General features: G+C 42.2%; 1 protein-coding gene across 5 annotated transcripts in view; it reads right to left on the bottom strand.

The window, feature by feature from the left end:
• robo2 (roundabout, axon guidance receptor, homolog 2 (Drosophila)) overlaps positions 1-13,565 on the bottom strand; it is a 372,150-nt gene extending 358,585 nt beyond the window's left edge. For all 5 annotated transcript variants that reach the window (XM_086035298.1, XM_086035303.1, XM_086035302.1 and 2 more), the window contains exon 1: positions 13,114-13,565. In XM_086035298.1, coding sequence (XP_085891424.1) covers positions 13,114-13,237 — 124 coding nt within the window. In that variant the 5' untranslated portion in view covers positions 13,238-13,565. The remainder of the gene's footprint in view (positions 1-13,113) is intronic.
• Positions 13,566-13,789: the final 224 nt, after the last annotated feature.

The following is a 13,789-nucleotide window of genomic DNA, read 5'->3' as shown; positions in this document are numbered from 1 at the left end:
CGTACAGTCAATGTAGTCCTTTGATGTGGCCTTAGATGTAAACTCAAATTGCGTTCACCATGCCTGAGGTCATCTCAAGTCGCTTTTGATTGAATCATTGATGCCCCTGAGGTTTGCAAAACTGAATCTGATGCCGCAACAATGGTAACAGCACATGTATTCCAATTTTCCAGTATGCTAAAGACTTGTAATGCGTTCCCACACGGAAGGTACAAAAAGTGGAACGATTGAACGGTAAACAAACACAGTGCAGCTCAGCCTCTGGCAAGTGCTTTTGGCAGTATGTCTAGCTAAATGTCATTGCATCACGCAGGAAAAAAAAAAAAACCTCAATTTCCAGTGACATTTAAATGGCCTCTCCGGAGCTCTTCACATACATTGAGCCAAAGCAATAACAAATGCCATTGGTGCTTTCATTGAATCAGAATTTACATTGCACTTTCCAAACAAGAAAATATTTGAGCAGTAATATAGTACCACATTGGCTACGTTTATATGGACAGCATTTCTTTAATGTGATCAGAGTTCAGATTAAAATTATGATGGTATGCAGTGTTTTCATGGACACTAAAAACATTGATCCGATTAGGACATGCGTGGTCATGCATCACACTTCCTCTCGGAACAAATTATTTTGACATGCGCAGATTGACCAAATATGCAGCAAATAATAGTAGAAGAAGAAGCTGTCGCAACTTCTGTGCCAACAAAACATCGCTCCGTCCATTACTACTTTAAACGTGAGCGTTATTTCGCATATTTTTCCCATTTGCACTGTTATGTTGAGTTAAAACTTCCTAATGGAGCTGCAAATGTACCAGTTCAGTCTTACCCCCGCCATGAGTTTGGCACGCTCAGCTTCTACTAGCTTTCCGAAATAACAGAAACTCGTACACAGACATCACAAGACGTTTTTTGGGGGGGGGTTTTCAGATGTGTTTTCATGCGCGTCGATAGGATTATCATCAATCTACACAAACCACCCCACCCGTTCGGAATAAAATCTTAGTCGGAATGGTCTTGATCAGGTCAGAATATTATACATCAAAACCGATTTGAAGCGTTTTGTTTTTACACCCCTACTAGCCTGCGAATGTCAGCTCTACAGTCATCAATCCATTTTACCACCAAAACAGCACATCTGTACCATTAATACAAGCAAAAGAAAACTCATGTACCTGTTGATATGTAAATTTAAGGCAATTTACCATGCGCCTAACATCTTTTCGATTGACCCTTCACACATCAAAAACTACGGCGGTAGAGAAGGCTAAAAATCATCATTCAAACCATTTATATCTCTTTCCTTAATCACTGTGTGTTGGTCAAATGACATGGAAGGGTTTGTTTACTTGGAGACTTTTTTAGCTTTTTCCAACCAGTGCCCGGTTGTTCAAAACTCGGTTATTTCTTAACCACTTTTTAAATCAATTTAACCGACCATTAACTTTAACGGTATGTTATTGTTCAAAACTGGGTTATGTTTAACCGGCTGTTCATCCATCCATTATCTCCCGCTTATCCGAAGTCGGGTCGCGGAGGCAGCAGCTTCAGCAGGGAAGCCCAGACTTCCCTCTCCCCAGCAACATCTTCCAGTTTTTCCGGAGGGATCCCAAGGCGTTCCCAGGCAAGCCGGGAGACATAATCTCTCCAGCGTGTTCTGGGTCATCCTCGGGGTCTCCTGCCGGTGGGACATGCCCGTAACACCTCACCAGGGAGGCGTCCAGAAGGCATCCTAATCAGATGCCCGAGCCACCTCAACTGGCTCCTCTCAACGCGGAGGAGCAGCGGCTCGACTCTGAGTCCCTCCCGGATGGCCGAACTTCTCGCCCTATCTCTAAGGGAGAACCCGGACACCCTGTGAAGGAAACCAATTTCGGCCGCTTGTATCCGGGATCTTGTTCTTTCGGTCATGAGCCACAGCTCATGACCATAGGTGAGAGTAGGAACGTAGATCAACCGGTAAATTGAGAGCTTCGTCTTTCGGCTGAGCTCCTTCTTCACCACGACAGACCGATACAGGGTCCGCATCACAGCAGATGCTGCACCGATCCGCCTGTTGATCTCCCGTTTCAGCTGTTGTATGCTAACATGTTAACATGTATGCTAGGCCTAGAATGAACAAGTTGTCTTCTTCTCGGGGTCTACCGTATTTTCCGGACTATACGTCGCTCCGGAGTACAAGTCGATATAATGTGTTAATAATTTCACACATATGTCGCTCCAGAGTATAAATCGACCCCCTCCCCCCCCGGCCAAACTATGAAAAAAAAAAATGCGATTTATAATCAGGAAAATACTGTACTTATTTGTGCAACATGGCCTTTAATAAATTTGTTAAGAAAATGACTTTTTTTGTGTGTGCAAATGACTTGGATTTATTCCCCTTGAACATACTCTCCAGCATGGTCGTTACAGTATTACTTGCATAAAAACTTAATACTTTCAACGAAGAAATTGATAACATGGGTAATAAAGTTTAGCGATGATTTCATGGTTAGGTATATATTTGTTCATACTTCGTCAATTGTCATGTCATGTCATCTTCCAAACCGCTTATCCTATACAGGGTCGCGGGGAGTTGCTGGAGCCTATCCCAGCCGTCAACGGGCGAAGGCAGACTACACCCCGAACTGGTCGCCAGCCAGTCGCAGGGCACACATAGACACTGTCACTGAGCGGGAATCGATCCCACGCTGCCCGCACACAACTCGGGGGTGTGTACCACTACACTATCAGCGGACCACTTCGTCAATTGTTTATAAAAAAAACATACAATAATATATGTACTGTGTTATACGTACAATATATGTACTATAAGTCAGCACTGATCAGTTAGCTTCAACCATAGAATGAATTAAGTTTTCCTCGTCAGCAGGGAAAATTCCTGCTTCTTTATTTCCGAGGAGTGCTCAGGATACATTTTTTGCAAAACCGGAAGTAAACAAAATGAGGAATTGTGATACAACGACGCTAACCAGTGACCTTAACCACACAGTTAACTTTGACGGTGCCGTTAATTAGCAACATGACCTACCATATTTTAAACAAGGCATATTTAACAGTCGGTTAGCTAACGGCAGGTTTAGAATGTAATGGGCAGTTAGGGGTCAATAAGTGGTTACAATAAACGCGAAGTGAACAACCGGGCCCTGAAGTACATGTGATGTTATGATAAAAATGTCTGTGAAAGGCCAATTTTCCAAACGTGCTCAATCAATTTGAATACAAGGAATAGAGTTTCCAAACGCTTCAAGCAAAATGGATGCCAGTTTCAGTTTCATGGAAGTCAGCTGTGAGTTCCTTGTCCGTGCAGTGGAGCATTTTGAAATGCACTCCAGCCTCTGCGCCGGAAGAGGCTGTTCCCTGACACGCCATATTGGACAAGACAGTAACACGGAACATTTAGAGGCGGACGGAGAGGGTGTAGCGCGGCGGCCGGGCCTCGCCAGCTGCGATAACGATGTATAATTTAATTGAAGGCTGCGCCTTTCTATCCTCCGTAGGACTCAAACTGTTCCTCTCTCTTGCCCATGCATTATTCAAGCTAATGGTGACCTGAAATAGAAAAAAAAGCTTCTTATCTCTTTAAAGTTTTATCGCAGAGAGCAAAGAGAGGTAAGGCGGTACACTGAAAGAGCGAATGAGTCAGAGTAAGTTGGCTCGCAGATAAGCTTACTTCCGTTTCCAATTCTGACCGTGGACGACGTCATTGACAAACTCAATCTGACAGTGAAAAAGCCGTCAACATTTGCGAGGATGTAATAGATCTTTTCACCACCATGTCACATGGCTTTCTTCAATGGCACCACTGATAAACAAACCTTTGATGGCATTGACCAAGGCAGAGCCATTGAATAAAGTACGTTATGGCTTGACTGATGACATTAGACTTCTTCGCTACTGCTTTAGTGTGCGAGGTATCAGTTGTAAAGAAGACGTTATGTTAGCTAAGCTTCTTCCAGGGAAGTTGATTCAAAATCAGATGTGGCAGAAATTCAGACAAAAGTAAACAATCGTAATTCTTCCACCTTTCCGATGCTCGGATTAATGGCACAAACATGCTCTTTTGACAATTAAATGGATAACGCACTGCAGAATTGACTTTAGCTAGCTGGCTTGTTTTACTAAATTACTCAAAGACAACTCAATGAAACATTTTAGACATACATGTGAGGTATCTCCCACTAACCCAATATTGGAGGTTTGGTTACCACTCTGTGCCTTTTGAAGACGCTAAAATGCTGTTAAGAAGTCTTGTGATCTTACTTTGCAACTATTGCCTAAAACCACTCAATATATCCTATTTTGTGACAATCCTGAGTCTTCTTCCCAAAGTGGATGACGCAGTACAAAGTCACACAGTCATTTTTGAATCGTAGATTACTTTATGACACAATTCCTTTTTTTTTTTTATCTTGCCCTCGACAAACACTCTATATATTAAGAAAAACGTAAACTAATAGTAATAATAATAAAAATAATTGAAAAACTGAAACTAAGCAATGTTAAAAAAAAAAAAAAAACTAATAAAAAATAAAAAACCTGCACTAAAATTGAAATAAAACTAACTGAATTTAAAAAACAAAAGTCAAAACAAAATGTAAAAAAAAATCCTAAATTATTAGCCTGCTCTTAACACAATCCTCAAGGATCCTCTTTTGGAATGAAAAAATAAGAATAATGATCACGAGAGAGAGGAATTGTTCAGACTTAGGCTAATTGTGTGTATGTACGTGTTTACCCCGCTTAAGACATGTTTAAAAATACCTGCGTCTACATTTTTTCCGGTGAAATGTGTCCTGCGTCCGTCTCATCATCTCTCACCATGTGTATAAAGCAAGATGGGGAGCGGGGGTGAGGTGGGAGGGTGGTGGGGTTGAATATGAAGCAGAGTTGAGCAGTCACGCATATGTAAGGCCATGTGTGACGGAGAGCAGCTGGGTTTTGCCAAGTCAGGAACAAGTTTGAGGATTCAGCGGTGGGTAAAAATCAAACAAAACCAGCATGGCGTGTCGTATTTACAGAGTTAGATCTAATGTGGCAGTTGAGAGGCTGGCAATCAGCTTGAATCCATTATCTGCAGCCTGTAATTGCTTTGCTCGCAATAACTGAAATTTCTTGGAGTGCAAACAGTACATATGTTATTTCGGAGATGGCTCACCAGGATACCGAAGTGTTTTTATGCTGCTTTTCAATTAAACAATACAAAGTTGGAATTGTTGAAAATACAGTGAACCCCTGAATATTTACAGTTCAGCATTTGCACTTTTTTTTTTTAATTCACTGATATTAGCTGAAGAAAACTGTTTTGGCACTTAGTCCAAAGTCTTGTCCAGTTTAAAAATATTGCTTTGGCATCATATTGTGGCATTTTGGTGCCAATGAACTATGTTGGAGTTTGGGTAGGAGCTTAATTTTTTTAGTACACTATGGTAAAATACTAAAAATAGTATAGTAAAACGTGCTTCGCAGCCATCTTGTGGCATGTGTAAGCAATTACAAACATTTTCGGGTGAGCTTCTAATTAAAGCCGCAACGATTAATTAGAGACAACTAATCCATTATCAAATTAATCGCTATTTATTTTTTATAATCGATTAACCGTTTAGATAACTTTTTTCCATTTAAAATTGTCCAAATGCTCATAATTTCAACTCCTCAACAGTAAATCTCCAATTTCTGTATTCCTCCATGAAATTGGACTGATTATTTTTGTGTTGAATAAATATTTAGAATTAAGAATTCTTCACTGTACTTTGGTATCAATGAGAATTGTGAAATGTGGCGAGGTCCTGAAGCTCACCTCGGCTACCAAGCCACATGACCAGACGAGCTTCAAGCTTCCCATCAAATATGAAAGATGGGAAACTGAATTCTCAACTGTGGATTGATGTATAAATATAGCTATGTAAATGCACCATATCCATTTTTGTCCGCTGCCATAAGAGAGCAGCATGACAGCGTAGGACTTATATAACAAAGAACTTGGACAAACACGGCGACTGGCACAATATCATTATTTCCATAGCCTTGAATATCTCTTAGTGGCCCTCCGGTGATCCGAGGCGGACGGCAATACAGTTTGCTTAATGACAAGTCAATCCTGTTAGTACCGGCGTATATATGCAATGGCGCCCACGCATTCTGGCGGGTACGCACAGTAGGACATGTATTTTTCAAAAGGCGTGGGCGTTTGAGAAAGTGAATCTTCACACGCAAAAGCTTAATTATTACGCCTGTAAGAACAGCAGGCTTTGGTTTGTGCCGTTCTTGCCCTTTTCAATTACCAGACAGCAACTTTGTTATTCATCAATTTGCCGGCCTGTAATTACTTGTGATAAAAAAAACAACACATATCTTCTTTGAGTCAGCAGTAAAAAAAAAAAAAAAAAAGTAAAAGAGCACACAGCACAAAGTGTGCGTGATTTTACCCCCGATCCACGCAGCCCTCGCTGTGCCCCCTTTACCCCCGAGACACCAGTCAAAACACATTAATTAAAAGCAAAGACACTCATTTCATTTCTGTGTCAGGCTGTTGCCTAATATTCCACCCAATTAGTTTGTACAGAAATTCAATCCCTCCGGCCAGATCGCTGCTGTCCTGCTGTGGCATGGACACGACTGGCATCCCGCGGGAAGGGCGACGGGCTATTTACGCTGTCATTCAATTTCAAAATAACATACACTATCGCAAACTTAAACCGACAAGAAAGATGGCTGATTGCGACAGCCGAACCTTTGAGTTGATGCTATGCTGAGATGTTTTAATGTCGTGCTTTTGACCCTGACCGAGTCTGCTTACCCTATGAAAAATAAAAGAAACAAAAATAAAATAAATAAAAATAACTAGTAATGCCAAACCCGTCTTAGAAAATTAGCTTTCAAAATAAAGGGCTTTTAGATCATTTGATTTAAAAAAAAAATGAAAAAAAGAAGTGTGCATGTATATGTGGCAAAGACTATGTACACCCTAAAAACAGTGGGGTTAAAAAAATAACAATTTTGGGTAATTAAAGTCAATCAATCAATCAATCAATCACATTTTATTTATATAGCACTTTTCATACATAAAAATGCAACTCAAAGTGCTTTATTAATTAAAGTGGACTGATCCACTGATTGGTTCAATTTGACCCCGCCTTCTTGCAATGTTTTGTACAACAGTAAAGTTGTTGTTTTCTATAAAAACAAACCAGAAAGTTGGGTCAAATTGACCCAAGTAGCGGATCGGTCCACTTTTTTACTCAAAATTGTTATTTTTAACCCAACTGTTTTTAGAGTGTAGCTTCCACTAAAAACCCTGGTTAATCTTAGTTCCTCACCAATATACAAAGCTTGTCTCTCAGTTAGGATGCATCACTTTGATATACTTCTGTGACTCCGATATTACTGTAATACTCTTTGACTACAACTCCTATTTAGCAAGGGTGCAACTCATAGCATTTCAACCCCCCCCCCACACACACCCGCTCCAAAAGAAAAAAGAATCAAATAAATGAGTTTCCCCCCCCATCGAAACGCTGGAGATAATTTCTACAGAACAAAATCTGAAGAGGTGAATTTGTGAATTGAAAACTATGTGGTGATTATTGCATACAAGTCAATTTTTTATAATAGATATATGTTGGAGCTTTTCTAATCTAATCTAGATCAGGGGTCACCAACCCTGGTCCTTGAGGGCACCTATGTTGCACGCTTTCCCTTTCCTCCCTGCTGCAACACACCTAATTCAAATGATAAGATCATCTGCAAGCCCCTCAGAAGCCTGATAATAATCCTGATCATTTGAATCAGGTGTGTTCCATCAGAGGGGGAGATGGAAAACATGCAGGACAGGTGCCCTCGAGGACCGGAGTTGGTGACCCCTGATCTAGATTCTAGAAGTCACTGGTGTATGTGGTGGAGGACTGTGCCGTATTTTGATGAAATGTGCTTGTCTTAGTCAGGATTATACTAAAATGTATTTCCCCCAACCATATTGAAGTTCACTATTAAGAGCCAACCGTTCATTTTCTTTTCTAATTCCCATCTCAAGTCCCCTACAATATGAGAGGACATCCCCATCCCAGGCTAACGCTCGGCAAACACGGTGATGGCGCCAACAACTTGACGCGAATCCTCCACTCGTCTTTGGCTTTCCACATCTGGTAGTCCAACTTCCATCCCAGATGTCACAGACAGTCTGCTCAGCTGTGGGCAAGACCGTGCGTTATCGTTGCACAGTTCCTTTCTGTCTGCCTCAGCAAAATGCTGCTTAGTCAAACAAGCTTCTTGCAAGCCCGGCAGCAGGTGGGCTCACCATGGAGCAAAGTCAATTTCCCCAGACAGGCTAACGGGGTAGTCGTGGGCGCGGGGGGGCTACTTTACATCTGCAGCAGTGCATCGCATAGTGATGATGTATAAGCCACAGGTGGGCATAGTGTGGTCATGTACGGTTGCTCTGGTTTTTAAGACAACCCCAGGGCCAGTTACATTATGAAGTAGTGATAGACTGAGTATTGGCTGGGGTGATTACACTGGGAAACAATTCTGAGTTAGATTTTCATTCGGATTAAATCTAAAATGGGCTAATTCCAAAACGGCAGTCAGTTTTTTTTTTCCAGCATGTTAAGTTTTTTTTTTCTCCACATCTTGCATGTAAGCATCTGATTGGCTGCAGTAAGAATTGCCAGCTAATTACAATTGGACTCATCTCCAGCTATGTGGCAACTTGTATGTGCAGTCGAAATTGAGACGGTGAAAGGCGTGTGCATATCCCAATAAATTAATAATATCAATATTTGCAAGAAGAAAGCTAGTGTATTGGCTGGGGTGATTAGTAAGAATTAGGAGGATTAGTGCTGTTTTTTTCTCTTAACATTGTGACCACTGACATAACTTTCTAAGTTTTATTTCATTTTATGCTGTCATTTAGTTGTTGTTTTTTTTTTACATAAATGCATGGAGGGCAAACAGATCCATTTTAGATTCTGCACACAAAAATTAGTTAAAAGTAGCTGTCAGACCTAACCCAACAAAAATGTTGTTCCCCAGCGATATTCTAATAGAATGATGCATATCGGCATCGGCCTTTTTTAAAGATCAGATGGCCAATAAGAGAACCGTTTCAAACTGGGTTAACTTCAGGGAGCTATTAATTTATTTGTTTAGCTATTTAGTTCAAGGGTCCCCAAATGGTCGGCATCTTTGTCTGTCATTGCAGTGTATTTTTCCAGCGCGACGTGCTAAAGGTTGGCCTGAGGCAACAGGGGTCTGCCAATCCAGAGGCACTGTCCCCGATGAGCACGTGACGTTGTAGAGGCGTGTCAACCAGGACAGCCCCGCAACATCCAGAGCCTTTAGGAACTCCGGGCGGATCTCATCCACCAACGGGGCTTTGCCACCGAGAATCTTTTTAACTACCTTGGTTACTTCAACCCCAGAGATAGGTGAGCCCACCTGGGAGTCTCCTGGTCGCCAACAAAACCAAGACTGATTCAAGTATTCTCATGGCAAAATATGTATGTACAGATATGCACCAAAGAAATACACAATGAGTGACACTGACTCTTTGCATGCCTCAAGTTGAACATAAAGTAAGTTACTCTTTTACATGGCTTTCGTCATTCATTCCATCAACGGCCTAATCTTTTCTCACAGTTGAAACAGACACTTTGTAGCCTACTATTTAGACCACTCCACATACTCTGTTTATACCTGAACATAAATATACCCTGATCGGGTTTGAGGTTAGGTACCTGAATTTGCGTTTTCTTTACCTCATAATTGACATGACGAGCCAAATTGACCATCTACACTTTATTTTCTACTCAAAACGTGTGCTCATCTCAAATCCAAAGCAATACAATGTTGCCATCTGCAGAAATCTGTCATCACAGCGGTTTACAAATCTGAATTACTCAGACACGCTCAGTAAGACCCTCTTCCACGCCGACCCACTGAAAAACACACTTGACTAACCCTAACCCTCGGGGGCAGTAGACTGCTGGATTCCAGATTCTGATTATCAACAACCACGGCAGTGAATAGGATCATTGTAAATAAGTTAAAAATGAACATGAATTATTTAATTATTGAAATGAAGTATTTTACATCAATTACATTTTAATTAGCTTCATTAATGAATGACCTCGCCCTTTTGTCCCTTTTAAAAATCAAATGTGGCCCTTGATCACATTTGGCTCAGCCCATGTGTAACAAATAATCCACCCTCAAAATAAAATCACATTACTTGCTGTAACGTAAACGGCACAGTAATTTCCCTGAATTGAAGACATTTCCCGATTTCTATTTTCCATTGCTTTGCCATAAAGCACTACAACATCCGCGTGTCTGTGACATGCAATAAATCGCTGCCTTGCTGCAGCGCTTTGGTTTACGCGCTCGTATTTTTGATAAGCAACTTTAAACTATGTGTTCTGTGTGCATCATTGCCTCGGAATAACAGCCGACGCATTTTCACTCTGATTGCATCAGCCAAATCCTTTGGTATTCCCTCTTAAAAGCCCCTCGGACTTGAAAGGTGACAGTAAAGTTTATCGTTTCTATCTCCCAGGGAACGGCAGCACTGTGATTGTCACAGCTTTGGGGAGGGATACGATGCAATCCAAAAAGCAGTGTGTCATGACTAGATGGGGGAGAAAAACAACTCCCCGCAGCTATTTTGATCATTTTCCAAATTGAAAACACCGCTGGCGAAATAAAATATAACCAACGCAGATTTCAAGCTAAAGAGTGAGAAGTGTTCTCCATGTGAAGAGTCAAATAGTAGGTTTACCCCCTAAAGGGACATGTAGTGCTCGATAGATAGCGATATAGACTCATTTAGTGTACGATAACATCAAAAATAGATGAGATAAACAATAGAAAAAAGAAAAACTTCCAAAACTATGCAGTGAAAGTATCAGTTGACAGGAATAAAAAGGTTTGTGATTTACTGACAAATTGTGATTACTTTTCAAAAGGCTCGTTATCTTCCGCCATGTAGAGACGCTATTGTTGAGCTAGTCGGGTTGGGAATCGATCACAGAGAATCAAGTGGAACTGGGACCATGATTCTGGTTCTCCTGTAATTGTTCCCATTTTAGAATGTCGGTGCTAAATTTCGATTCCTTGGCCGGCGTCTAGCCTTCGAACTGGTGCGGCTCCGGACCCGAAGTCAGAATCGGCTAAGTACGTCGAATACCAATATTGAGCCAACAAGTTAAACAGGAACCAATCACAGCTGACCTCTTTTCTGAATCTGAGCCGTGATTGGTCATTATAAGCAGTTGTGATGTCATTTTCAGTCAACAGAAGACAAAATGACCGCCCCCAGAGATGGCTAAAAACGAGTCGGTTAACACTTATTCCACAAACGCAATATTTTTCAGAATGCCCTGTTTCAACTAGTGGGCTTGCATAGAACATATTCTTGAAAAAATAAATGTTTGCGTTGACCTCCTCTTTCAATGTTGTGAACTTAAATGGTCTGGTCTGAGCCATGAAACTCCTGGGCTAAAATTGCATCCCACTCTGGCCCTGTCATTTACACTCTGATCATTGTTACTGATAATGCACAAGATTACATTTTGTCACCGAATCATATCAAGAAATAGGGTTCTCGGTTCGAGTGAGGCTGTGGTATTATTTGTTTAACTGCGCTCATATATACAGTAGAGAATTTACAGTCTGGTTATGACTACGCAGGTCACTGCCCTCTATTTCACCAGAGGCCACACATAGCTGCAGGTCCTCACTCTGACCGCCTTCGCCCTTAGTTGGGAAGGCGCCAAACAGTTCGATTCATCATCGCTAACAACAGCCTAATAATCCACTCAGTTCTTCAAAGTTTCATCTGACAGAAATGAAATCAACTCTCGACCTAATTCCTATGTTAATTCTGAGAATTAATGCAGCATATAAACACAAAGCAGGAGGGGAAAATGTGCACATAAAAAAGAATCTCTTTCGTTAAGCAAAATTCCGGAGCACGAAATATCAATCCAAGAGCGAGCGCCAACTCATTAAGGCTTGACTCCAGTATAAGGTGGAGAACGACGGGGCAAAAGAAGAGTCAAAGTGGCGAGGAATCATTAAATAGATGGTGGTGGTCAATGTGCCTCTTTGAAGGCACCCCAAGATCCCGCTGAGAGCCAACGATGCCGACGGGGCTGCATCTCAGCCTCAGCGCCAACATTAGAGGGTCCCTTTAATCCGACAAAGGGGATTAAGTCCCTACAATAGACAGCGAGGGGCTACCGCTCCCACGGAGGAGTCTCGTTAACACATCTGCACTCAGTTGGTCTTTGAACCAAGAAGCACAGGTCTTACACATTGCGCATCCAAGGGAAGCTTTATGGGATAGTGCCACACTGAAAGGCTAAGAAAGTAGCCCGGGGTATCAAAAAGAGAGATGCCAAAGTAAACATGTCAGAAAAAAAAAAAATCTGATACTTACTAACCATTTCATTGCAAATTATTTGCTAAAGTACAGCAAAATGCTGACATAGTGTTAGGTCCGTTTCTCAGAAAGTTTGGCAGTTCTTGGGTTAATTTGACCTGCTGAATGTTTATTCATCCAAACGCACCAGAAACAAAATAAAAACAATCGCAATAATCTTAAAAGTAACTCAATTACAAACCATGTGATTGCAAATATTTACCAAATTACGACAAACCAGGTGATTTTGTCCCTCCTATTATGTTTTCATGCCTCTGAACTGTATTAATGTTGCCAGGTCAATCGGACCCATGAATCCAGTAACCATTGTTTATGTCTCATCATTAGTTACTATTGCAAAATAGTTGCCAAAGTACAACAGAAGGCTGAAATAATCCTCCTGTTATGATCGTTTCTCAAAAATGTCATTAATTTTCCTACGCTCCGTTTGACCAAGGGTGTGTTTAATTATCCAAACGTAACAAATTCAAAACATTAAAACAATTTGACCAACAACTTAACAGTAGGGTTAAGTTACTTGTCGGCTGTCACTGCGAGTGCCCAAAAGTCGGTGGATGCCAGGTCAGCCTTGGTGTCATCAGCATCCCACCCAAGACCACCTCACATCACATCACATCACTGGGAACCATCTGGGAACCCAAAGAATTCATACTGGGAAGCTCCCTTACCTCCCTTGTTCCATCTCCCTTTCGTCCGAGCCGCGCAGGTGCCTTCGGGACATCCAGAGAGCACCAGGAGAAACAAAACAAGTTCGAACGTGGGAAAAAATCCAGACGTGGACCTGGAAAACATGTCCAAGAGTTGCTGGTAGCCCGAGACACTCTCACATGGCTCCTGGAGCGGGAAGCCACGCGTGGGCTCTCGTCCGTCACGCTGGTGTCGGCGGTTAGGTCTCCAGCTCGGCCACCATTCTGCTGGTGTTGCTGCTCAAGCTGCTCGTGTGCGATGCCACCAGCCGGGGGCTGGTCCTCACTGCTGCTGATGCTGCATCCCCGCCTCGGGTAGAGGAGCGGTGGGGGAACCGATGGGAACGTGCAGCCTGCCACGCCACGACGCCGCTCTCAGCGCAGTGCATCGGAACTCATGCTCACACACACACACACACACACAGACTCAGCCAGCCACCCACCGCTCTCTCTCCACCGCTCTGTGTCGCCTAATGCCGCCGCTGTGGATGCCGACACTGCTGCTGCAGCTGCTGCTGGAATATTCTCCCTCCTCTATGACTCCAGGGGGAATTCATTCCACGGCACTCAGACTTCTGTTGTGAGAGATGGGAGCGTGATCCACCTTCTGTACTCTAGAAAGGTGGGAAACCCGGGACAAAAAAAAGGCTCTCAGGGG

This window comes from Filicampus tigris, chromosome 7, assembly GCF_054856515.1.
Source record: "Filicampus tigris isolate MCC_2025a chromosome 7, RoL_Ftig_1.0, whole genome shotgun sequence".
Classification (NCBI taxonomy): Eukaryota; Metazoa; Chordata; class Actinopteri; order Syngnathiformes; family Syngnathidae; genus Filicampus; species Filicampus tigris.
Note: the sequence above shows the minus strand (reverse complement) of the source record. Positions and strands in the feature narration are given on the sequence as shown.